Source organism: Poecile atricapillus, chromosome 4 (genome assembly GCF_030490865.1).
Source record: "Poecile atricapillus isolate bPoeAtr1 chromosome 4, bPoeAtr1.hap1, whole genome shotgun sequence".
In the NCBI taxonomy this organism is placed as follows: domain Eukaryota; kingdom Metazoa; phylum Chordata; class Aves; order Passeriformes; family Paridae; genus Poecile; species Poecile atricapillus.
The window spans coordinates 25,219,599-25,246,105 of NC_081252.1; the positions used below are offsets into that span (position 1 = coordinate 25,219,599).

At 38.9% G+C, this 26,507-nt stretch overlaps 1 protein-coding gene across 12 annotated transcripts in view; it reads left to right on the top strand.

Moving 5' to 3' along the window:
- Positions 1-26,507, top strand: part of PDLIM5 (PDZ and LIM domain 5) — a 123,001-nt gene that overhangs the window by 79,131 nt on the left and 17,363 nt on the right. For 5 of the 12 annotated variants that reach the window (XM_058838800.1, XM_058838801.1, XM_058838798.1 and 2 more), the window contains 6 exons: positions 724-840; positions 4,175-4,363; positions 5,226-5,312; positions 6,086-6,241; positions 7,063-7,194; positions 15,413-15,576. In XM_058838800.1, the coding sequence (XP_058694783.1) occupies positions 724-840; positions 4,175-4,363; positions 5,226-5,312; positions 6,086-6,241; positions 7,063-7,194; positions 15,413-15,576 (845 nt within the window). The remainder of the gene's footprint in view (positions 1-723; positions 841-4,174; positions 4,364-5,225; positions 5,313-6,085; positions 6,242-7,062; positions 7,195-15,412; positions 15,577-26,507) is intronic. The other 7 variants (XM_058838794.1, XM_058838803.1, XM_058838796.1 and 4 more) reach the window with 2 other exon arrangements.

A 26,507-nucleotide genomic window follows, 5' to 3' on the forward strand; every position in this document is an offset into this window, starting at 1 on the left:
TAATAAGATACTTAATTCTGCATACTAACATAAGAAAAAAAAAAAGGCAGAAATGCCTGCCCCTGCTAATTTAGTCTGCTCAAGACTTATTTTTGGGGTTGCTCTCTACCTTGTAGTTTAGTTTTTTTTTTGGTGTATTACAGTGATATATCTAGCAGGTGCTTTCCTTTAAGTAAAGCATTTTAAGACAACATTTTCTAGATTATATTTTTTCCTACAACAACTGAATCACAGAAAGGATATGAAAAATATTGAGAAATATAAAGTGTAATGTTCACAAAACTAGCACAACCAAAAAGCTGTATTAAAAAGCATATAAAGCTTTGGGGTGAGTCCCACTAGCACTTTTGTCACTTTCAGTATTCTCTGAAGTTGTTTTCCATCACATAATGTAATCCCAAATATATGTGTTCCGTCTTTGTAAATGTTCAATATTACTTGGCTTTCTGAATTTTAAAACATCAGGATGCTCTCAGCCTTCACTGAAAGTGTGATACTTCTTAAGTGTGTTTTGTGTCATTTTACCCTCTTAATTATATTTTACTGTAAATTCCGTGGTCTTTTTGGAGATTTTTTTAGGGTTTGAGGTTTTGTTTTTTTTTTCTCTTCTCAGTTTACTAGCACTTTTATGCACAATGTTTCCTGTTCTGCATACTACTTTAATGTAGATTAAAAATCTCTTTCTCTGTGTGTCTTCACTTGGTTTTATTACTGTGAATGGAGTGGAAACAATGCTAGTCCAGAACCTGCAGCTGCCCTTTTGCCGGTAACAGATTCCCACCCTGGCAGTGTCCCCTCTCCCAAACTTTCTGAACATATTGCTGCTCCAGTTCCTGCAAGGTAAATCATTCACAAGGGTTTTGATTCAGTTAACAGTCTATGCTGTTCTAGCCTGGATTTGTCTGTCTTGGAGGAGAGAGAGTTGTTTGTCATTCACTTAAAATAAACTTTATTAAGCTTCTGTGACTAGGGATTTTCCTGGAAATGGTAGGACAGAGAAGGAGAAAAAATTAGATAAAAATGAGGAAATTAATGAAGAGTCTTGTGGATACTAGCTAAAATAAGATATAATATTTAGTGTGTGTATGCTGTCAGTGGGTCTCCACCCTATCACTTGGATTAGCTTTTCAGTGGTCTCAACAAATCAAAAGTGAATATGGATTTAGAAATGTGAAAGTAATATTCAAAAATGTGAGTTATTTAATTTGTAACACAGTGCTGTGATACAGTCACAGAAGGCCAGGGGATTATCTGGCAGATTTCCTGTCACTGGCCCTGGATAGTTTTACTGGCAATTACCTTGGCAAATTGCTGGTGCTTTGGAGGTTGTCTCTGAGTACTAGACAGCAATAATTTTAGGCAGAAGACAGGGACAGTAGTTTGGAGGGTGATTGATTGTTACTGTTGGTCAATAACATTTTCTGATAGTTTGTCTTACATTGTGCAGGAGTTTTTGAGTTCCAGGTAGCATGCACAAGCACAAAGTCGTAACATGAAATAAAGCTGTTCCTGTAAAAATGAGAATCAAATGAACAGTGCCTGGTCCTGCCAAGCCCTAGACAGACATGTATGCTTGAATTAAAACATACAAGACTATATTGTTGCCTACACCTGTGTGGGCTTTCTGCAGTTGGAATACTAATACTAAGATTTGGCATTGACCAGTTTTAAACCTTTAAAGCAGTAATCTCAACTAGCTGAGAGACAAGGAGAAATTTGACAAAAAAAGAGAAGTCTATTTTGGTGTCTTTTGAGGGTTGTCTGGGAGAAGCAGGTATAAACATGAGCTTAGGCAGGAAGTGATGGAGGCTGATGGGCTGGTGGGTACCTTCATGGTGACATTTGGTTTGAGCCAGTACAGTAAAGAAGATTTGGTTGTGATGTTTTCAGACGCAAATTCTCTTAAATCAACAAAGATGAAAAATATACACCGTAGGTGTATGATAGATATGTATGATAGTCCTGATGATATTTTTTTTTTTTTAAGCAGAAAACCTGGGGTGAAAAAGGCAGTGCAAAAAGTACTGCTTCATTAATTGATTTTCATGTCTAGCAGTGAAACTCCAGTATGATTATACATACTTGCCCCATCTGTGGGTGTGTTCAAGGCCAGGTTGGATGGAGCTCTGAGCAACGTCTAGTCAAAGGTGTCCCTGCCCACAGGAGGAGGACTGGAAGTAGATGACCTTTAAGGTCCCTTCCAATCCAGACCTTTTTATGATTCTACTGAGCTGTAGCCTTGCAGGTACCACTACAGCTACTGTGTTCTGAGTACCAAGTTCCTAACTCCTATCTGAGTCCAGGCAAAGGTAATTTAAATCTAATGTCACTCAAGACCTATGGCTCTAAATTTTGTTATTTGGCAAAATTAACCTAGCAAGAGAGCAGCTTTAAAATGTTTTCACATTAGATTTCTGAAAAGCAGCTGTGTTCATGGTGGTTCAGGATGAGAGCCAAAGTATTTTTACAAATAAAAAAGTAGATGGTAAGAATTTTCTGCTCAAGAGGGGCAGAAATTGGAGCAGCTTCTGCAGAGCTGTAGAGGGAAGGTGTAGCATTAGGTGTGGGAAGAAGAACAAATTATTTGATTCAGCTGTGTAGTCTGGAGTCTCCTCTGAACTGAGAGGTCATCAGTGTAGCAACTATAGTTAATGTTTATATTTTGTTACTGAGCAGATGCTGCTGCTTTTATAATGCTCTTTTGTGTGGGAAATAGCAGCAAATCTGATCTTCAAACCCCCTTTTTAATTAAATGGCACCTATTGGAAATCTGCATGGAGCAATTCATGAGTGCCATGTCAGGCTTTTAGTAAAGCAAAATTGGGCCATCCAAGGGTAAGTAGACTTGCTTTTGCTACTGAAGCCTTGCATTTGTTGTCAAGGACTGGCATAGGTCGTTATTTTCTGAATGGGCTCCATCTTTTCTTGGCTGAAGCTCTGTAAATTGTACCACCCACCTCTTAACCACCAAGAAGGAGAAAGCTTGCTCTGAAAGGTATGGAGGATCTGGATTTGATTTCTAGATTGAAGTTAAGTGAGCTGCTTATAAGATAGACTTCATAATGCTTTTTTATTGTAGTTTTAGTTCTTTATTGAAAGCCTTAAATAGTTGTATGTCTATATAACCAACTACTGTAAATTACAGTATTATTACATTATTTCACATATATGTGATGTTCTCCTGTAAGTTTAACAGTAAAATATTTAAGAGTGCTTACAGCCTTTCCAGAAAGTTGCAAAAAGTCATCTTAAAAAGTGATCCTGGCAGCGTTAGACCATATAAACCACAGAATCTGGTGCTTCCAGAGAAAGTGTATAACTAATATAAAACAGATGTGATGCCAGCAGGTCTTTAGATTGTATTTCATATACAGCTTTTTACAATCATGCAGACCTACTTTTGTATTTTCTTTTAATAGAATTATTCCTGATATAAATACAAAGACTTAGTAATAAGTAATAATAGCTATTAGTCCTGATGTTTGTTGTGTACTTTCTGAAAAGTGGACAGCCAAGAATATTCTCTGCAGGAATTGTAGCCTGGGGGAAGAGGAGGTCTCAGGCTGACCATATGAAAACTGTCAGAGTTTTTATGGTTGTTTCAGTGTGATGACAAGGAAGAGGAAGTAAAATATGGGAGAGAAATATTGCTCTCTCGTGATGAATGCTACTTGTCCTTCTGCTTTTTTTTATTATACAGAACTTTTGTTTGAGAACCTTTAGGAAGTCTTAGGCAAGTATACACCTCATCTTCCTTTCAGTCACTCAGGTTTAAAATGTCAGCAGCCAGTTACCCTTGGTGTCTGAAGTGTCATCTCCTGACACTAGGTAGTTTCTTGTATATTGATTGTACTCTTGTTCAAGTTTGTTATCTTTTAAGTAACTACCCAAATAGTTTGGTTTTGTGGTTAAACAAGCACTCAAGCTTTAGCTGTAAAAATGCCTCAAAAAATTGTTTTCAGCATCATCTTAATTCCCAGGGCATGAATGTTTGATTCCTATAGAAGGAGGTAAAAAAGCCTTTATCTGCTACTCACTTATTCTTCTTACAAAAGATGCAGGATTGCCAGCTAGAAAGAATTGTCCATTGCTATTTTGTATTTTTAATCAAATGAGAAATTTCTTCTGTGTATATTGTCTCATTATAATTACTCATGAAATTAACATCAACTAGGAAGATAACGGTGCCTGCTCCAGATGCAGCGAGCTCTTTTCCGGCAGATGAAGCACCTCCTGTCCCCAAGACGTGTGCTGTGGCCACACAGACCATCGAGTTCCCTCTGCCTGCTGACCCAGCTGGGGGGCTGCCTCCTCCAGCCCTGCATGTGGGAACAGCCCTTGGGCTGCCTCCTGCCCTTGCCAGGTACATCCGAGTCAGCTGTGTTAGAGAGGTGCGGTCACAAACTCCAGTTGTACACACATGGAATTGCAGAGTGGTTTGGTTTGGAAGGGACCTGAGGATCATTTAGTTCAAATGCTCCTGCCACAGGAAGGGACACCTCCCACTAGACCAGATTTCTCAGGACCCCATCCAGCCTGGTGGTGAACATTTCTGGGGTTGGGGCATCCACAGCTTCTTTGGGCAATGTTTTCTAGTGCCCCACCATCCCCATAGTAAAGAATTCCTTCCTAATACCTGGTCTAAATCTCTTCTCTTTTAGTTTAAAGCCATACAGTTTCATCTGAAACCTTGATGATGATGCTGTCAAGATGGAGCAGCTTCAAGGTTTCCTGACCCTCATAGTGCTCTGGCAATTTATATAGTAATTATAAATTCAAGTAGCTTTTAGGCAAAAGTTCTAAAAATAGTTTAAAAATTACAGCAGCCTTTTGATGGAGGAGGAAAAGCCACAGAGTCATGGGCAGGAGATCCAGTTGGCTTTTGTTGGCAGAAGTTGGTGACATGAGGAGAATATAGTCACCCTTACCACAAAATGTGTGTTTTTAAATTGTCCAGTAACCCAAAGTTTTTAGAGGAGAATGCAAGCTTTAACTTGTGTAGTGATGGGACAACTAGAATACAGATCTTTACCAACAGAAAGTGCTTCTCTCAGTAATTAACACTACAGGATACCTGCAAAAAACATACCTGTTTTGTTTACCTTATGGGTAAGGATGGCTTATAGAAAAAAAGTTTAAATGAACTCCAGAGCTTTAGTTAGTATTTCCAGAGGTGAAATAAGTGTCTGATTAATGATTTCTCTTCTCTTGCTGCTTTTGGGCAGGCATGAAGCATCTCTGCTTACTTGTGAAACAAATTCTTTCAATAAAATCTCAAGCTTTCAGTCTAAATCATCTGTAAGTCATACAAGGTAAATATTTTAAGGTACATCTACAGCAGATTGCTAGGTGTAAGCAAGGTATTCAGGCAGTGCTTTTGCATTTAAAATTGGGAAGTGGTATATAGTTGTGTGGGTATTTGCAGTGTTTTGTCCATCTTGGTAGTAATTAAAAAAACTACACAGCAATTCGGTGGATAATCTTGAAATTTTAAAGTAAGAACACAAGTTAGAAATTGTAGGAGTTATTTTGGAGGCAGTCTGGGTTTTTCATTTTTTTTTCTTTTTTATCTGTTCAAGTTAATTTCTACCTGTAAAATAAGTAGAGAAAATGAAAAGAGGTTTACATGCTGAATTTGTCAAGGTTGCTAAAAGTGGACCTGGAGACGTTACATCACCAAATACTCTGTTTTTCTATGTTTACTATTTATTATCAAAAAGAAGACAAGGGTAAATGATCTTCAGGGGTAATTCTGTCCACTCCATGGAGACTTAAGTAGATCCATGAGGAGAGTTTTGGTCCCTGGTTCAGTGCAAATGACCCAGGTGTGTGAGGCAGAGTCTATGATGAGGAATTTGAAGGCTGACAGATGCTAAATGCTCACTTGATGAAAGGAAAGTTTTATTTGTGGGTGAAATCAAAATTGCTGTTTCCTATATTAGTATTCAAGTCACTTACACGTTGCCTGATGTCTCTGTGAGATGGAAACTTCCATAACTTTCCAGTGGTTAATGTGGGTTGGTGTTGTACTGTATCTCTGCCAATCTTTCCTACTTTCTCTGTTTTCTCCTGCCTTGGCTCAAAGCTTCTGCACTGCAAAAGTAATGCTGGAAGATCCTTCGGGAAATCTGCCGATCCTTGGACCCTCTCCTCCTCCAGTTCTTTCTCCTTTTGAGCAGAGATCAAAAATTAAGAGCATGGCTGCTGCTGCAGTGTCTGCTGCTATTGCTGTCCGGGCCAGGTAGATATCAGCTTCAAAAGGAATGTTTTATAGGTTGGTTTAAGGAGGTTCCAGTTCACACAAGAATAATTCGTCCCTGTCAGGGTTGTGAAATCAATTGGCTCTTTCACAATAGTGGCCAAATCATTAGAATATGTCCAAAGCTCCCATGCCCTATTTATAGCTTAGCTGTTCTGAACCTTGGTGAGTAATTTCTACCATTCTGTTCCTCATGATACCTGTTTTACAGTTCAGTTAGTAAATTAACTGTAAATAGCATTTGTGTTACGTGAGTGACAAAGAATAATCTGTAACTTTGAGGAACTTTTGAAAGCAAGCTTGAAAACAATAGCTTGCCAAGTTCCATCTAAGTCTTTACTGTATTGCTTTTTACAAAGGCTTGTTTAGAGCAAACATTTTGACAAGTTTTTCAATCATTCATTCATATCAGTAAAATATTTTTAATAGGCAATAATATCCATATTTTTGTAATTCTAAATTGCATGGATGCCCTAAATTATGTTCATTAGAAAGCATACACAAAATCAGAAAATTAAAACAGATGAAAAATTTTTCTCATTACTTTTTATTTTACTTTATTCAAAAATATATGAAAAACATGCTTCTCACACCTTAGTGGGTTGTCTTGTGCCTCCCCTGAATTGTGCAGCCTCTACTTTGCAGGCTGCCTGTTTAGACATAATTCCTGCATCAGTTGTCCTGGGTTCAGTTTCTCCAAAAAGACTTTTCATAAGGGATTTTGGGTTGTCAGTGGTCCCAGCCATCCTGAAGTTCATGTGGTCACCTTGTTTGTTTATGGGGTCTTTTTACACACTTGCTAGACTCCATGAGCCTAGTGCCTGCCGCTCGCTGCTGGATGCCCTGCTCATCACGCCTGTCACTAAGCCTCCTCTGCAGGCCACCGCACCCTCCAGGAAGTCCACAAGCGCTCTGGAGTTGCCAAAGAGCCAGAGGTATTGTCCAGGTGTGGTGTGTGGTTGGCACTTAGGACTCGCAGGGAACTGGCTACTCCTTCAAAGCACATTTCTGTTGTCTGCATGCTTGTGCCTGTCCTGGTTTTTGACATGAGGTCACCAGCTCCCAAACCCTGCTGGTTTCATCTTTTTACACAGCTAATGTGCACCCTGGACCTGCTGATGGTGTTTGTGTGAGTCCACCATACTAAAGCAGAGGTTTCCTTTCCTCACTGGCTTCAGTATGTCCTCTAATATGCATGGTGGTGCTTGTGTTGTGTCGTGAGCCTCTGAGGGAGGCAGTGTCACTCTACAGAGGTATCTGGAGAAGAAACAAGAGATTCTGGCTTGAAACTTCTGTGTGGGTGAATTATTTGCCATAGTTCCTTGAGCAACTAAGCGTCACGTTAGGCTATTTTTTTAAAGCTCACTTTGAATGTATAAAATCAAATAACTGGCGTGCAGGTCAGAAAATGACTGTTTTAAAAATTATTTGCTGTCTAGGCCCTTTGTTCCAGCGCTGATTCTGTTCAGTGCACAGGACTGTTTGTTCTCCTTTCCTGACCGCAGCGATGTTAACGCTTGCTTCAGCGGAAAGTTGCTTTTATGACTTCAGCTGCACAGGCAGTAGTCTGCTTGGTTATTTTACAGGGCAGTGTGTAGTAAATTGTGCTAAGGAAGAAGTAATCTGTGGGTTTTCTTGTACCCATTTCTTTATATTCTTTATATTTCTTGTACAATTCTTTACATTTTCACAAGCGTTAGGCCCTTCTAGGGATAAGGCCCAATTTTAAGTAGAGCTGAGATCCACTTGATGTGGAAACTTGTGTTGAGTAAGAAGTATGAGTCCTTTTTCTTCTGTTTTGTGGCTTCCAAGGTGACCTCAATCTCTAGAGAAGGCTAAAGTAGTCTTAACCTCAGGGAGGGGAAATAGTGGTTTATAAGACAACAAACCACCTTTATTTGTATGAAAATTTCAAACTTGTAGCATATCCACTTTAAAAAGATAAAAAAAGGAACATTAACAGAATTGTGGTGATATAATACAACTTAAAATACCAATTTTATATTTGCCACTCAATGATCTTACTAGAAAACTTTTATGTACACATTGAAAGAGAAAATATCTTGAGGAGTTCTGATACCTGTCTGTGCACTACAGGTGAAGCTCAGGCCATGCCATCACCAAGACTATTCTTTAGCTGTGCTGTTTGTTTGGTGATACTTTAGTAGAGTGAAAACAAATTCTCTGACTTCCCTTTTCTATTTTTCTTCCACTCACTAACATGCATTGTTTATGGGAAAGGAAGGTAGATTATTGGATTATTTCATTAATGCAAACTTTCTGCTTCCTGAGTCTGTAACTGGCTTTCCGTTTGTCCATTGTTTGCTCACTCTATGAGTGGAAACTCTCCTGGTGTTGAAGATTTATTTTTGGAGATGCTGTCAGTGTTGGGATTCCCAGTGTCTGTATTCAGTTGCTGTCCCTTACAAGTACATGGGGCTGTGTGTTGGAAAAGGCAGGAAACAATGGAGAACTGGTTTCATTCTTCCACAGCTGAAGTTCAGTTTTGGAGGGGCTTCATCTGTTTTTCTCTTCCAACTGATACAGCTGGAAAGAGATGTGCCTTTCCAGGGAGCCAGAAGGTACACTGAGAGTACAGAGACCATATAAGCCTGCCCAAAAGACCATATCAGTGTGGATATATCAAGATTCAGGCTGAATGGCCTGAAATAAATATCCATGGATTTTTAGGTGGTTTTAAAAGCAACCTTTAAACTTGTAAAAAATGAATTTTCTCTTAAGCCATTGCAATAGCCTGGTTATTCAGGTTACTGCTACAAGGCTGTGGCATAAGGTGGTAAAGGAAGCATATGATTTTCAGGCTGTTAGGGACATCCCAAAAAGGATATGACCTAAAATTTGGGACATGTGATGTAGCAGTACAGTTAGTCTGAGAACTCTCTGCATAAAACTGCATTTTAAAAAGGATTTTTCCAGGAATACCCAGTGTTGCCCTGAAGATAGCATACAACAAATGAGGGTAATGATTTCTGGTTTCCATATTATCATCCTTAGTCCTGAGGAAGGAGAGATTACCAGTAGATGGAGTTGAAGAAATTAAGCTGTGTGATGTCTTGTCCTGTTAAATAAAGGTTATATGCTTTATTATCTGCTTATATGGCTTGAGGAAAAGGAGATATAAGAAGATAAATATAATGTCAGTAACAACATATTATTATTGAATTTCAACAAAGATCAAGCAAAAGAAATCAATTATGTCAGAAAAAAAAATTGACAGAAATGTATCCATTGACTGTGAAACTAGGTAGTAAAATGTCTTTGCATTACAATCCATCTAGTGACATACTATGATATGTAAACAAATGTAATGCTGAAAAGTTGTTTTAAATGTCAACTCACTTCATCCCACAATAAAATAGTTGATAAGAAAGGAGAGCTGAAATCTGATGTCCCATAACTAAAGAGAAAAGTGTGTGACAGAATGCAGTACCAAGGTAGCTTAGGCTTCTTTACATTGTCTCTGAGGACAAACTCAGGAAGGTGTAGCTATAACAAAAGCAGGGTGTTGATTCTGTTCTGTGGTAAGGTTCCTCCAGAAATATTTCCCTTTTATCCCTCTCACTTCACTGTCTCTGCTCCAAAAAGCTGGCTGTGTTAAACTGCTCTGTACTGGGTAGCTGCCAGAATACTTGACCCTTTTCTGACTTAGTAACTGGCCTGAAGTTGTGATGAACATCTACACGTTTTCTTCCCCACCAGACTCCTCTGTAATGGGTTTTTTTAGGGGTGTATAACAGCAATGCAATCTTCTACTAAGCTAAGTGTTTCATCCTAATGGCACCAGGGATAGCCTCGAGTTTATGGGGCTTGTGTGTTTTTTAACAAACTACACATATGCAGCACAGGAAATGATGTCTTTAATAACTTGCATGACCAAGAATTGGAGCTCTGCCTTAAAATTAAATCTCAAGGTAGAAACACTGTGAAATATTGGGAAACACTTGCAAGAATGGGTGTTGACAGCCCTTTTGTTATTAGCATGGCTTTTGGTTTATCTTCATGATACTGTACTACATTCAGTTCCTTTAAAGAAATAGTAGTCTTGCATTTTGAGGTGGACATTGGTGTTACCTCTGTGAGAATACTTAACTGAAAGGTGCTTTGAGTTATTTCTGTGTATAGAGCACTGCTTACAGAGGGGTTACATACTCCCTCCCTGTAATTTGATACAGAAATATCTCCACCCAGATGACTTTCTCTGCTCTTTCTTTCTATTACTTTATTTTGCTTTTCTTCTCTCTCACAAGATACTGGAGCACTGTTAGGTTAAGACGAACTGTAAACACTGACTGACACCGTGGGCTTGTAGTAGGGGTGGGAACAAGGTCAGCACTCAGTACTTCTTGTCTTCTGTTTTTCTATTGTTACACCAGAAAACCCTTGCAAAAAGCCATCTGTATTTCCCTTGTTCATGGAGTTCTGTCATCATTGTCATACCTACCTCTTTCTGGTTTCCTATGTATATATATATATATATATATATATATATATATATATATATATATATATATATATATATATATATTTAGCTATTGAGTACTTTGATACTGGACAAAATATAGCACATGATTTGTATGACAAACAATTGAGACCTGAGATCCCAGTCACAGAACTCCTGGCTATCTGGAGAAAGCATTTACAAACTGTCCCTTAGCTACTCCATGACCTGTCCTGTCAGCAGATTTCCTCACACTGCAGTGGATTTGTTCCAACAACTTCCACAGTTGTTCTGGACAACAGAACAAGTTAGTTTAACAAGCTACTTAAACTATCACTTATAGCCACAGAACTATTAGTAAAATACTGATGTACCAGACTGAGCTCAGGGCTTAACTGATAATTTTTACAGATGGATAGCCAGTATCTTGGGCTTGCATGAGGAGAAAGTCCAGCCAAATCCCTTGGACCTGCTTGGGAATGTCCAATTGAATTGGCCCTTATTATCATTTTAGTGCTCTTAGAAGTTACATGGCAGCAAGCTCAATTCATTTTCAGTTCTTTAGTAGGTTCTCTTTTGGCTGATAATATCTCCATTATTAGCTTCCCTAAAATTTGTGTGTAGAAATTCAGCAAGACAGCATTGTGTAGGAGTTGCCATGAAAGGATGAAGGGGGATTTAAGCATCTATAGCTCCAGACCCATGTGTTTTTCTTCTCTGATTGGTCTGGTTGTTTGTTTTCTTGGGAGTTGGTTGGTTGAGGGTTTTTCTGGTTTGTTTTTTTTTTTGTGGGTTAGTTTGTTTTTCTGTTTTGGGGAGGGTTGTTTGTTTGTTTGTCTTGGGGTTTTTGGGGTTTTTTTTGTGTGGGTTTGGGGTTTTTGAGGGAGGGAGAAGCATCAAAACCTCTAAATACATTCAGAAGAATTTTCCAGTGCAAATTTCTTAAAATGCCTCTGAAATGTGTTCAGCCTGGTCTCTGAAAAACAGATGCTTATATCATGTGTGACTTGGACCCACTTCTTCCCTCAGAGGAGGAGGAATTACTACTTGCTTTTTCTAGGGTTTTTTCCCGAGTTTCCACAGTGCTTTTGTTGACCAGGAGACAGGGTAAGGTCTGAGGAGCCATTTGTGGGCTCTGAATAAAGTTTGCATTGGCACTGGAGGCCTGTGTGTCCCCCCAAGCCTCTCAACTGGCTCCCCAGAAATTTGTTTGTTTTCCATACACACACTTACTTTGATAAAATAAGGCTGCACTGTGTAGTAGGAGCTGTTCTCCATGGAATTTCAGGCATGTCTGTTAAGTATAAGCTAGCATATGTAAAAAATAGAGAGGTGTCTTTGGCTTGCTTCTTTGCCAGACATTTTTCTTGGGCTGTTTTTGCAATCTGTTTCCCTTGCAACACACTTCCAGAATTATTTTGATTAATATTCCCATAGCTTATTAATCAAACTTCTCATGGGTTTTCAGGGCACAAGACTGAATCTGACAGACTCATGTTTCACCATTCTTCATTCTTGCAGTGTTAAAATCCCTTGCCCAAAGGTTGACAGCAGAGCATTCACAGCTTGCAGGAAATGTTGGCTTGCAAGGATGAGCCTCTTGGTTGCATTTGTTTTCATCGTGGAAAAATTTGGTATTTGCTGTAGGTATTCATCAGGTGAAGAAGGAGTAGTTTAGAAGTTATGGAACAGAGCTAAAATGTTAATGCTAGAGGCAGAAGGTAGGTGTGTCATTAGTAATAGTACAAGTGTTCTGAGATTGAAATATTCTTGACCTGAAGCTGACCTATGAGTGTCAGCTGGGAAGTCTGAGAAATACTCACACAGGACTTGGTAAATACATAAGGTTTATCATTCCTCCCTCAGCTTCCCACTGATGACACTGAAAAGCAGCTGGGAGTTCTCTGCCATAATATATTTTCTTAAATTTCAGTATATTTTTTTGTCTCTTCAAATCCGTATTTTCTAGATGGTGAAACTTGGTTCATCATTGTACAATACCCTAGTGAGTCGCAAAATACTAGTGGGGATAATTGTGGCCACTGTATAGCCATTTGTAGAAGATAACTGCGTTTCTGGAAAGATCCATCACTATATTCATAAAGCTGGATAACAGTAACTGGAGTTTGAGTGTTTCTCAGTGTAGAAGAACATGAATTAAACTGTTGAGGAATTAACTTTGCAGTATGAATTTGAAGTTCGGCATTTAAAAGGTTGAACTTCTCATGAGGGAGACACTGCTAGGGGTGCAGTGCATCTTTGAAAGTGAGACAAAGATGGATCAGTCTTTCTGCAGACAGCACTCCATGTGCACTCACAGCCAGCTGATTGGAGGCTGTAATTCCAGAAAAATGCTGCATTATTTCATGCAGCCTGCCATAGGTGGGCAATATCACACAGCAAAGACTTTCCCAGCTGCAGTAGCAGCCTGCCTGTTAAATTAACAGGCTGTGCTTGTGGCTCGAGTTTATTCAATTTTTGCTTTAAAGAATCTGACGTGCAATACAAAGGGTGTCCAAGTTCTATCAGAACTTTTGCCCTGAGACCAGCAACATCCTCTTGGTCGGAGTGATGGCTTCAGGCTTTTCCCTTGGAAAGCTTCTTGCTTGAGACTCCTGGCACATAAACTTCCAGAAATGATGAAAAAAAAAAATCAGAGGTAGCTTATACCTAGGTTTAGAATTGTTTTTTAGTTTGGGATCTTTAGGATTTCACCTAATTTCTAAATAAAAGCCTGAGTGTCTCCAACGTTCTGTTGCTTCAGGAACTGGCATGCCATGTCATTCACAAGCCTCAAAATTCAACCACAAAAATGGCAGTGGTAGTTTCTAGTCAGCATTGCAATGAGCCTTGTGGGCATCCATCAGAGTCTGCTTCCTTGCCATCTTCTCCCTGGAGGGCACCTTTTCTGCTTGTCTGGAATCCATTTTTGCTTGTCAAGTACTCTCTGCTGTAAAAGACAGCTACTGAGTCAGCAGGATTTTCTTATTTCTGACTGATGATTTGTATTATTTATGACTTATATGTTCCAGACAAAGGCAGTAAAGAGGTGCTAGACTTGAAAAATTATTTGACCAGCAGTAATGAGCCTCTTGGATGGAGAAGGAGGAAACTTTCTTTTTTTAGCACCAACAGTGTTAACAAGTAATTCTTAAAGTTACAGTGGGGCTCTGGCCTGGGGTGGTTTTGATGGGCTACATGTCAAATATATTCAACAGCACAGAAGGATGTTTCTGTAACAATGAAGTTGCAGACATGCACTTTTTTCATTGTGGAAACCAATCCTAAACTACCTTGTCATTTTCAACCACTGCTGCTATTTCACATCAGAGGGTACTTAACTATCCTTTTTCTTTCAGTCTGCATTAGCACTTTTATGCCCTGTATCTCCACTGCCTCAAAATCTGCCTGTAATAAAGACTTGGAACACGAGTCTCAAAGGAATCTGACGTGTACTCCATTTGAGCTATACAAATGTCTTTAATATCTTTTCAACATTTGAAGATAATGGAATGCAAGGTCTCACTTTGTGCTTCACTGGGCTTGTGCCCACAGCAAATCCACCAGTGCCAGTTCAGCACAGATACTGCTGTTAGCAAAAGCCTGCAATTGCCATAGCTGTTACTCATTAAACTGAGCATTCAGATTTATTCTCCAAATTGTGAATAACTTCTTTATCCCTTACTCAGAAGAAGATTGTAAATGCATGAATTTTTTACCCTGCCAACCTAGAGACAACAAAAAAAATTAAAAAATGAAGGTTACGAACAATGTTTTGGTCTCATGGTTCAAGTGTTCAAGTGGTTGCATGTCATATGCGCAAGGCAGTACTGTGCATGTGCAACGCTTGTAAAGTAAAAATAGCTCATGGATTTTTTACTTTACGAACTTGGCACAACCTGTAATTCTGGGAATGACCCTGGTGAAAATACGCATGGTGCACATGTGCTGTAAATTTGTTTTTCTTCAATAGAGGAAAGAATACAAGGCTTCTAGTGCCATATATTCTTTTTAGGGGCTTAACCATTTCTTATCAATGTGTTTCCAAATTGTGCAAAATATGTTTTTGGAATGGTATTTCATGTATGTATTTGGCTGTGTTTCACAATGTTGTTCTTTTCCTGGTTGTGGTGTACTTTTGTTTTGCAAATGACTTTCATTAGTAATTACTCCTCTACTTTGAATATTTTAAATAAAAATATTCATTTTCAGCTTCCCAAAGGCAAGTGAGAAATGAAATATTTTCTTGCTAGCAATACAATTAGTGGCTTCTTGCACTCCAGGTGAATTGTGATTAAGTTCGGTTTTCATCATGTGTGTTTTTAAAGAGCTAAAAGAGTTCTGCCAACCCTTAAAATATAAAAGCATCTGTAAAGTGCTCTAAAGAGGCAATATAAAATATTGTGCATGTTGTTTAATGACTAAAGAAACTTATAACTCTTTTAAAATTAAAATTGTGCAGGGGTTTAGTTGACTGTAGTGACTTTTGGGAGACCTTACTCAAATGTCCAGTTCTTAGAAAGCAGCTTTAGTGTACTGTAACTGCCACAGCATTGTTGGTGATGACAGACCAGTGGGTGCTGCATTGTTGGACGGGGGGGGGGGTAAAGGGAATGTCACTCCACATCTCCATTTCACAAATTCTCCTGTTCTAGCAAGAAGCATTTATTTACTTTTGCCTCATTTCTGAACAGTGATTCCCTGGAAGCTGCCCAGCCCGCCCCGGTGAGGAGCGTCCCTGCCTGCCAGGACAGTGTGGATGTGAGACCTGCTCCTGCCAACACCACACCTGCTGCAGTCCTCAAGCCAACGGCACCCCTGGGTTCTGCCAAGGGCTGGCAGCCTCCAAACCAAGCAGGTAACTTCCAGAGAGGCTTTTTCTTGTTCACCTAAAGACCTTTGGGTGGCACAGGAAAACAAACTTAACCTTGGGTGTAAAAACAACAGGCTTCAAATGGCTGTGGGTTTTGAGTACAGGCCAGTTTGCATGGCAAAGAGAAGAAAAACCAATTTAGCTCTTTTAGTAAACAGGTAGCCCTTTGTAAGTAGCCTCATAGATGTAATTGGTTTCACAAACAGGCAAAATCCGTTGCCCCACACCTCTATTAAAAGCATTCATACCAATCAATTATATGTATATACACCCCACAGTTTCATCTTGGTGCTTCCCATGTGACTGTAGATTCAAGTATATTCCATGCTATTTCAGGTAGGAATATCGACGTGTGTTGACATTATCCATATACGTGTGTTTTCCAAGTGATCTTTCCCAAAGTACTAATTAATTAAAAAAAAAAAAATATATATAGAAAAGGCTGAAGCATTAGAGTGTTTATGCATTTGACATCTGTAGTTTTTATTTGAGCAGGGTGCCAGATAATTACATAGGTTTGGTTACAGAGATTTGTGTAAAAGTTCTTGCAAGGACAATTCACATAGCTACTACCTTTGAATTAACTTAGGTGACTTCTAACCCTTTGAACCCACACCAGAATGTTTTCTGTCTGGAAAGTATTCTGTTTTCTTTATGAGCACTCCTATGTTACTAGATAATACAGATACGTTTATATGTGTAACTGTGTACTTAGGTTTTCATAGTATTGCATGCAGTAGTTACTTGGGGTAATTTTTTAAGCTGAATCAGTCTTTGGTGCTGAATTAAACTCATGTAGTAATTTCAAAGGATCTGGGAAATCTCTATTATTAATTAAGCTTTAATTTCAGCTTTTTCTTGTTAATATGAGATGAATAGTCTTGATTCTCTTCCTGACATAATCAATTATGCTAAATAGTTCTATTTGCTAATTTGGTTTTGTTCTATGTAAGGGTTTTCCCTCTTTAGAAGTATATCCAGTCCCAAAATGGAACTATAGAGGCCCTGGCATAAAATAAAGAAGAAAAATATGGTTTTAATGCTGCGTGTTTTATAATGGCTTTGGCACTTTTGATTGAATGACTGCTGTGGTTGGTAACAAGTTGATGTATATTGACTGGGCTGTGCAGTTCTGTAGGAAGCCTCAAGATGGCAATGCACTGTCATTGCTGTACTTTCCTGGCAAATACTGAGTCTACTAATGAGGACAAGGTAAAGACTTCCTAAAATTTAGATCAGTTTAATTCTAGCATTGTTTCACTTCTCTGAGTTTGCTAGCATTAGAAGGTGAGAAAAAAACTCAAAAGGAACAGAAACAATAGAAGCCCCAACACTTATTAAAGTTAGGTTTTTTGGTAGCGTGCGTGCTTAAGGAAAACTTTTGTGGGAATGTCATAAACCTGCATTTTTCTAAGTGACTGGTTGTGCTTCACGTTTGATATAGCTTTATGTCTCACCAAGTGATGAATTATTTCACTTGCTTAGAAACCACCCATCAGTTTGGGGTTTCTGTAGTACCACACTCATTTTTAGTATGTTGGTAGCTTGGTATGTTTAGTGTGTTTAAAGTTTCACTACTAAATTGTACTAGGGTACTCTGGTATTAATAGGAGTCAAATGTTTGAAATAGCCTTTTTTTGTTTTTTTAAGATGTTCATGAAGGAGAAAGATTTAAAGAGATAATTAAACTACACTTGATTCTGTAGTACTCTGAAAATCTATGCCTATGCTCTTGCATAATGTGAAAATCACTTTGTTTACATCAGAGATATTGAGTAGGCAGGTGAGGGGGAAAGCCAGGAGGAGAATTTTTGATTGTTATATTCCAGAACATCTTAAAGAAAGCTTAGAAAGGTCATACTGCCAGAGAAGCTGGTGGACAGAAATGGTCATTAGGGTTTCAGCTTTGTGCTCCCTTGATGAAGGGTTCTGAGATGTACAGCTTAAGTTCCAAAGCAAAGCTGTTATCTCTCTCCAAAAATATTGGGGGAGCCAGAAATAAAAGCTGTAGGAGAGAGAGGCATTGAAGGGTCAGAGTTCCTTAAAACCGGAAAGTACAGGGAAGATAATACAGCAGTGTGAATGGCAACTGCCCAGGAATTAACAGGATGGGAGGAGGTACCATGTCCCAGGTGCCAGAGGAGCTTCAGTTAACATTTGCATCTTAGGAGCACAGAGTCACCCATTGCCATGGGAAGCCAGTCTGTACTTGTCCCCTCTTGGTGGAACAACAGTCAGAGAGGCAAAACTGTTTCAATAATTGAATGTTTTGACAAAATTAATCAGATGTTGAAGAAAGAAAAAGAAAGATAATAAGTGTTTCAGAGAATGCTTGGACTTCAGTTCTGCTGTTTGTTTGCAGTCTGTGAGCATAAAGTTTTCCTTAAAGTAAAAGGAAAAGTAAAAAGTAAAAAAAGTAAAAAGTAAAAAAAAAAAAAAGTAAAAGGCCAGTGCTTCACAGGCCAAACAAAATTTGGCTTCATAGGCCATAGGCCTGTCAAAGTTTTAGACCAAAAAACCCTTTGATTTCATAGCTGAAGTCTACCTTAGGAAATAATTAGAAGGAAGATAGAGCCTTATGTAAATGAATAGCAGTATGATATTAATAGCAGAAGTTTATTGGGAGCACAGTTTTGTAGCTCTAATACTGCTCACCGTTCTTATGAGTATTGTTTCTAACACCAAGATGTTTCCAAATCAAAACAGGCATGTCTTAGGATTTTGTTTGTGCCTGGGGAAGCTCTAAGATGCTGACTGATGGTGTGGCATGAAGATTAGCAGTGATTTTATTAAGTTGTCTGACTATAGAGGTCATTTGGGTAGACATAGTAGACATGAGTAGACAGCATCTTTTCAATTATTAGCTGGAATCTCTTTCTTGTATAGGCCACCCAGAGAATACCTTTTTTTTTAAAAAAAAAAAGTACTATGACTTTTTTTTTTTAGCTTCAGTTGATTATGTTGATTATTGTTAGCTTTTTTTTTTTTTTTGAGATTGTGCAGAGATGCCTGAAGGTGTCAGAGGGATTATTTTGTTGTAGTTGACATGCGAGCTGTTTCATGACCTGGCAACAAGATGCTCCAAGTTGAATGGCTGAGATAGTGAACCTGGAGGTGCTTCAGGGATTGGGTTTCTCTCTACGGAAGTCAGTCATGATCCACAGGGATCTCCCAATGATAACACATTTAGGCCTGAATTATCCTCACTGGCTGTGGGGGCCATTCATGGAGTAGCCATGAATGCTACTATGATAGTGGCCCAGTGTGCTGGTAACAGAGATTTTTAGTCCTTTTTGGAGCAAATCCTAATATTACAGGATTCCTCAGTGGTTTGCTAGAGGAAGTTAGGGGTGGCTGCCTCATGCTTTCTTTCAAGGCATGGGTAAGAAGCTTAGTAATCTTCAATCTTTTTTCTATTGTTGAAACAAGTGAAAACACACTGTTACTGTGTGTTATGTGTACAGACATATAGGCAGAAGATTTTTACAAGATAGTATTAAATTCAAAGAATGAAATAACCCAGGGCATCCTGGCTACATTGCAGTGAGCTATTTTACCATTTGATAACTATGACTCTACACTTAGGTAGCATTGCTTACCCCCAAGGAACCCCAAGGCATTTTCTATCCTGGGCAAGGACACGGTGCATGGCTTTCATGTCGTGGCTTTTCCATGACACAGGAATGGCTTTCACTCGCCACTGCCATGTAGCCACCTCGTGGCCGAGAGATGACAGCTGCTTGTCAGCATGCCGTAACATTCCATGGCAACTTGAAAGGAAGTGAGTAGCACCGTGGCGAATTGAAACTGCCGGGACAATTCCAGAAGGTGTAATTGCCTGGTAGGCACAGCTCCACCAACTGGAGTCAGTCCAGGAGCCAAACTGTTCTCACGGAGAGCGTAGCAGGATCTGTGATGGTCAGAAGTGGTCAGGACTTCCGATGTTACATTTCTCACATGAAATTGCTTTCCCTTTCTTGGCATCTTTCGAACGCTGTTGCTGGGGGGTGAGCTGCTGATGCATGGGGACCATAGGGGTGTCTGCCAGGCACAGCACTGCCAGCCCCACACCCTGCCTTCCAGTACAGGAGCTGGGCAGGCAGTATGCAGCTTGCTTGCTGGGGCCCACTGGGATGGCAGGGGCCTGTGGGGAGCTGTTACAGCTGGTGGCCAGAAAGGCTGATTTGCTTCTTGGAGAGTTTCATTGCAGTCAATGCCCTTTGTTCCCCCTAGGCTTTGCAGCTGAGTTAGAGGAGTGGAGTAGGGAAGGTTTGTGGTAGATGCACTCAAAGCTCGTGTTTTAAGTGACCCTTTATTCAGATGTGCTAGTTTCTTTATTCCCAGGGTCTCTCTCAGCCTGGTATCACTGGGATATATAATCCCCTTCCAGTAGAGCTGCTAGGGAATGTCAGCATATTTTGCAATATGCACAACTGTCAATTGCCTAATCCTGAGCAAGCACATGTGTTAAGCACATGATTCCTTCAGGAGAGGGAGCACACTTAGAAACAAGCTGCAAGCACATAAAAAGTACTCCCCAGACAACTTTGTTTTAAAAATTCTTCTATTTCCTTGAAGTTGTTTTAATGTACTTGGTAGCCTTGAATTTACCTCCTCTAGCTTTCTTGCTGAATTTTATTTTTTTATATCCCATTCCCTCAATAATGTTAAAATTTTAAAAGCAAAAGAAAATGCAAGCCTGTTCCTAGGCGTGACTGGACACGGTGCTCTACTGGCAGTTTGAGTCTTTGTTTCCCTCCTTGCTACTTGTTCTGCTACTTATTTATGTAGAGAAAGTGGGATAAAAATGCAGATTATATCAAACTGTGGAATTTGGCCATCAGGGCAAACAGTATGGAGCTGTGGAAGGCACTGAGATACATTGTGCTATCACAAAATGCTTGTACTGCCAGTAAGTCCTTATGGGATTAAGTACCATAAAGGGATGGACTGCAGCACTTTTTGTCCTTGTCATTTTTCTTTTTCTGTATTTCATTTGTAATTGCTCCAGCCCCTGTATCAACTCTTGATCTTATAGGCTATACAGGGCTGGGTAAGTTAAGTTGATAGCTTTGGGAATACTTCTGCATGGAAAAAGCAACCAAACTATTGTCACCATCACCATGTTCATAAAGTTCTGAAATTTTGTTTTTAGGACCCTCTCATATTAATTTGTTTCCTTTGTGGAACAGGAATTGAAAGGCAAGGACTAATTATAGGAGTTCCAAGGAGCTGCTTGCCTCTTGAGGACCATGGTCTGAATATGGGGAAAAAACAGGGTTAACACTGCTAAGTCATTAAGACATATTCTTGCATTTTTGGTAAGGCCTCTGTTAAAAGTAGGTCCCAAAATATAAACAGTTCCACTACTTTTCACTGAAAAAGATAGTTAAAGGTTGCTGCTCCATGAAGTAGCCACCATTCATTACAGCAGAAAGCCTTCTCCATAAAGGTGTTATGATTGACAGGTCAAAACACAAAACTTTTCTGATCCTGGTCTGTGGACTGTAATTAATTTTTCATTTAATCTAAATTATTATATCATCATGTGACAGCAAGCCACAAGAGTTTGTTCTTACAGTTTAATTAATGTGAAGTCACTTAGCCAAGCAAAAGCCATTGTGATACCAGAGTAATTTATAAATGTTAATCTTAACTTGCTGGCAGTATGAAATTGTAACTCCTGTAGAGTGGTGAAAAACTGAGTGTGTTTCTAAAACTTGAATGTTGATTTTTAAGAAGGGGCAGATCATAGTAATGATGCAGAAATGTACCACCTGCTTTTTAGAGACAGAATGGCCTGATATAACTCAATACAAGATCTGCTGAATAGAAACTCGACTTTTCTGTTACAAACATGACCTTAGACAATTTTCCTGTGTTTTGGTTTTGCCAAATTAGTGTGCTGTTGCACCAAGTTGCACACTTAAATGAATTGTTTGTATTAGTTGGACAGATGTGTATTTCTTTGTGTTCCTTTAAACAGAGACACAGAGATTTTTTGGCTCTATGGTTATTTCACACACATCAAATGGGAACATTCACTGACTTCCAAAATTCAATGTTCATTGTCTTTGATCTGTTAAAAAGTAACTTCTTGTCACAGACTGACTTGCCAGATCAGTTCCTCTCCATTAGCACCAGCTCAGAGCAGTGATGTGTCCTGTTCAGATGCACAAGTGTAGGGCATCCAAGAATTATGCCTAATATTTGTTCAGCAAATGAAAAGCCAGTATTCCTCTGGTAAAGGCATTCTTATTGGAATTCAGTGTTAAGCATCAGCTTCACAAAACTGACAGGTAATTTACATGAGACTGGACAGACATGCTCTCAAGAGTTCAGAATAGGAACTAAAAGCAAGGGAGACAAAATCTTATCTGCAGAAAGCTACCAAATGGGTTTCTATACTGCCACTGCAGAGAAATGCAACACTATAGTACGGGACTTTGTTTTTTTCTTTCTTCTCAAGTCACTTTTTCGATAAAAGCAATGCCAGTTGTGCCAGATTTGTGATGGTATGTGATGTAACAAATCAGAAGGAGACAGGCTGAGCAAGCCAAAACCACCATACTCATTTTAATTAAGATGCTTTACAGCTAATTTACCCAGAGCCTTTCCAGTTGAAAGGCTGGTTACTAACGCAGGAATTGTTCCCTCTGGTTGCAGGGGCTGTGAAATGGGGCCGAGGTGGCACCTGTTTTGATTTTCCACGGATGCATACCAGCTTTCACCCGGTATTTAAAGACATGATAATGTCCTGTTCTGCCTTTAATCAGCAAAAGGAGTTTAGCTCTGGCTGTGTTTCCAAGACTTCATAAGAAACAAAAGAAACAGCTATGGAATATGGGGGCTGAACTTTGCATTTGTTGAGGGGAATTTTCTTGAGGTTAATTTGGTTTTTTCTCACCTTGTACTTGTCCTGTAGCATTCTGCCCTGACCTTGTGATTTTGTGTGGACCTGGGAGTGGATGGGGTGTTACATTCAGCCAGTGCAGTGAGCTGATAGCAGAGCTTTTCAATTGCTTCATCTGGCCATCTGTTTGGTTTTGAGGGAAGGAACAGGAAGATTTCTTACACTACAGATATATTAAGAAAAGTCAGAAAATTGGATGTATGAAGCTTTATATTTTTCATTTATAATACAGTAGTTTGATTGCAGTGTATAAATCACTGAGAACACTAAAATGAAGTTCTGGCACTCCCACTGCTTCAAGTAGCATTGTTATTTATAGATATTACATGAAGGCTGATGTTATGTTTAAGTGAGCGTTAAACAGTTCAGGCTGTTGTATTGTTGCTACGCACCAGAGAACCTCTGTCAAAGTGACTTTGGCACCACTGTGTATCCGCCTTTCTCCCTTTGTCTTCCAAACCTTTCAGCAGTGTTTGCAGTTATCCATGTGCTCAGCGATGGAACAACCTATTGTTAGACTAACAAGGGCAAAGTCACACTGGGATTTTTAAAAAAGAAAAAAAAAAAAGGCAGTTCTTTACCCTGCCTAAAAGATGTTAAATATTAAACTAGCCATACCAAGGAGTTTAGTGAAAGCAAACACTGTGGGTTTGCTAAACTTAAACCTAATAAAGTAGAAAGTTAATAATCAGGTACAGAGTGTTTTTGATTTTTGAAAAAAAACAAAACAGCAATGACAATACATCAGTGTAAATCAACAGTGCTTTAGAATGTTTAATTAAAAAGAGTGAAGGTGAAGCGAAGCCTACAAAACTCAGAAATTTGGCTACAGACATCTTCTCATGACTTGCAGAACCCAAACCTCTCTGGTACTCAGGTCAGAATAGCTCCTGCTGGAGTGTATAATTCTTATAAATTTTTTATTTATTAATTGTATTTATTTATTTCAGTTTTAAATCCTCAGACCACCCACAAAAGTTGTTGTGCTTTGTTCCATTTCAAGCAGAGCTGGCAACAGGAAAATATGGGCTGAGATTGTGTCATCAGGAGGCTGATTTCCCTTCCCATTATTAATCAGTTACCATTTGCAATTAAAAATGTGCATGCACCTCAGCACTTCTTGGATACTGGGGCATCTATCTCCTCAGTACTCCTTGAGAACAAAGCTGCTGATTGTATGTGTAAAATATAAAAAGCCAAGTATAAAACACAAACTACAGGAGAGCTCAGACTGGTTGCCAAGAGTTGAGAGGTTTTCACTGAGATTGGGTGTAAAGATTTGTACCTGGTTTGGCATTCCTCATGTGCCCTGGTAAAATCTTCTCATTGCAAGAAAAAAACCACCTGCATCAGTTTTCTGGGCCTGATTTTTTTAAATCAAATGGCTGTGTTTCAATCTGGAGGATTTCCAAGGGAGTAGAGAAGAGAAAGGAGGGGAAGAGAATACATGATCTCAGAGTATCCCCTTCCTCTCTGCAGTAAAATCATCTTGTCCACAGGAGTGTTAAACTTGCTGTTAAAGTAGAAGGCTATATGGGAAATATCAGTGTTCTATCTAAACAAGAAAACAGGCCTGATATTTTAAATTCTCTAGCTACAAGAGGAGGAATATTTTGGGAAAAGGGCTGACAATTCATACAGATTTAAGTGGGAATTAATAGTGGGTTTTTTAAAAATGAAAGGCAAACCAAATAAACAAAAATGTCACCACCAACAAAAAAATGGTCTGTGGGTTGCTGTGGAAGTAATGAACCTTTGGTGAAATTACTGAAGTGTAAAAGGTATGTTTGTGACCTCTGAAAAGACAGAAGAGGCCAATAAAAGCTATCCTCCGGATGGTAATCGGAAGGAAATGAGGAAAATAAAAGGCTGATGCAAATCAAGCAGTGAGGAAGGGAGAATGATCTATGGTGAATAAAAAAGAAATACATCTAGAGAATTGTAGAAGGTTTACAAAGAAGACAGTATATCAAATAAGGTATTTGATATAGGTATAGATATTGGAGTACTTTACTGGTGTATTTTCTTTAATGAGAGTATGGCTCTGAAGACAAAGGAAGCAGACTGACTCCTTTTAGAATAAAAATCTGAACTGAAAGAAGCTCGAGTGCACTTTGGAACAGGAATAGAGGGGAATGAGACTGTGCAAGACCAACAAGGTCTTAATGTGATTACTAGCAAAGAGAGAGAGAGAGAATCCTTGTGAGAATCCTTGGGAGCCTGGGCAGGAAGCTTCCTCAACACTAAATGCCCGACTTAGATTTGCTCAGGTTACAGCTCTTGCTTGACACATTATTAATTTGTGTGGTTTCTATTATGTTTTGCTTAAAGCAGAGTTTTTGTTAAAACATGATGGACTATCTCCTCTCACTTTTTAGTGCTTTAAATAACTTGGAAATGACTGATCTGACAGCTTTGTAGAGAAGGATTAAATAGACAAATTCTCCTCCTGGCCAGTAGTAACTTTGAAGTTAGGATAGTGTTCGGAAAAGCATCATTCATAAAAACAGCAGTAATGAAAGCTGTAATGAGACCAAAGAAAAGGGAGCAATTGTGATGTTTGTCCTTTCTTTTTTTTCCCGCCCTTAAGCAAGCAGAAAGACTTTTTTTAACTACCCAGTGCAAACGAGACAGCTGACGTGTCTGAATGGGCTTTGGGATTCAGTAGATAACCCAAACAGAAATTAGCTACACACTAGAAGCTATGCCGCAATTTGATTTATGGCACAAGCAGTCTTCAAACAGATTTGGGTTTAGTGTGTATTCCTGTCTTCTCATGAAATTGGATCTGAAAATTGAAAAACCATGTGTGATGACAGAGGAGGAAAGTGCTATTAATCAACACCACTTTTGTTCATGTCTTCAAAGCTGTTCTGCCACCTTTTTCATTTTTATCTCTTACTAGGTTTTCAGCTTAGCAGGCATTTATAATCAAAAGTGAGCTACAGTAGCAGAGTGACTTGTTCAAGATCAAGTGCCTCTATTCCTAAATTCTTTCCATTCAGGAATGTGGAATGTTTCAAGACAACATAAAAATAACAAAGATGTTATTTTTTCAAGATACTGTAAATTCATTAATTATACATGAAACACAGACTTGTTTTAAAAAAGTAAAAAGAAGTAAAACTTAAAAAAGCAACTCTTATAAATTGTTATACTTTTTGCTACATAAGGTTCTAAAAAGGATCCAAAAATATGTCAGTCTTCAAATTATCTGATTTGAGAAATTTTGGTAAACCAACCACTGAAACAACAACAAAAAAAGATATATGAGCATATTTCTTCTTCATACACAGAGTAACCAAAAGTAGGTATTGAGCCCATATCAGCAGGTTAATAGTTAGTCTAATTATAGTACAAAAGCTTCGGTGTTAAGCAGGATTTCTCTTCCAAATATGTTGTCTTAGCCTACATGTGAGTAGAGGAAAGGATTGCTAAAGTTCATGGTAGTGTTTTGATTAAACTGTGTACTGCTTGGCTATAGTAAATAGCACAATATTGGCATTTATGTTGGATTTTTCTGTGGATTCAGCATTGCTTAAATCTATCTTCTCTGTGAATTAGTATGGCACTTCTCTTTCAGCAGGGAGTGCAGTGTTTTGCCTGAAAAGGACTTGCAACATTTCTGTAGTACAGAGGCTGATCAGCATTATGTTAATAGAGATGAACAGAAAAAAAATTTCATGTTTTCCCTGGAAAATATGAAAAACAAGGGAGGTCAAATAGCACAAAGATTAACAAATGCACAAACAAGTTTTTTTGTAAAGCTAGATAACAGTGCCTTGACCCTGGTGTTGGAGAGCTGCATCTCTGCAGCAGAGGCATCATCTTGCACTGTGGGATGTCTCGGTCATTACTTGGTTGTTTGCCTCTGAGTTTCCACTTGGGTCTTAATTTCACTCTTTGATTTACAAGGTTTAGCAAGGCTGCACTAAAGCCAGGGCACCAAGTAAACACTCCAGGTTTCTTTTGCCTGTGATTGCAAACAAAAGGCTATGGAAAT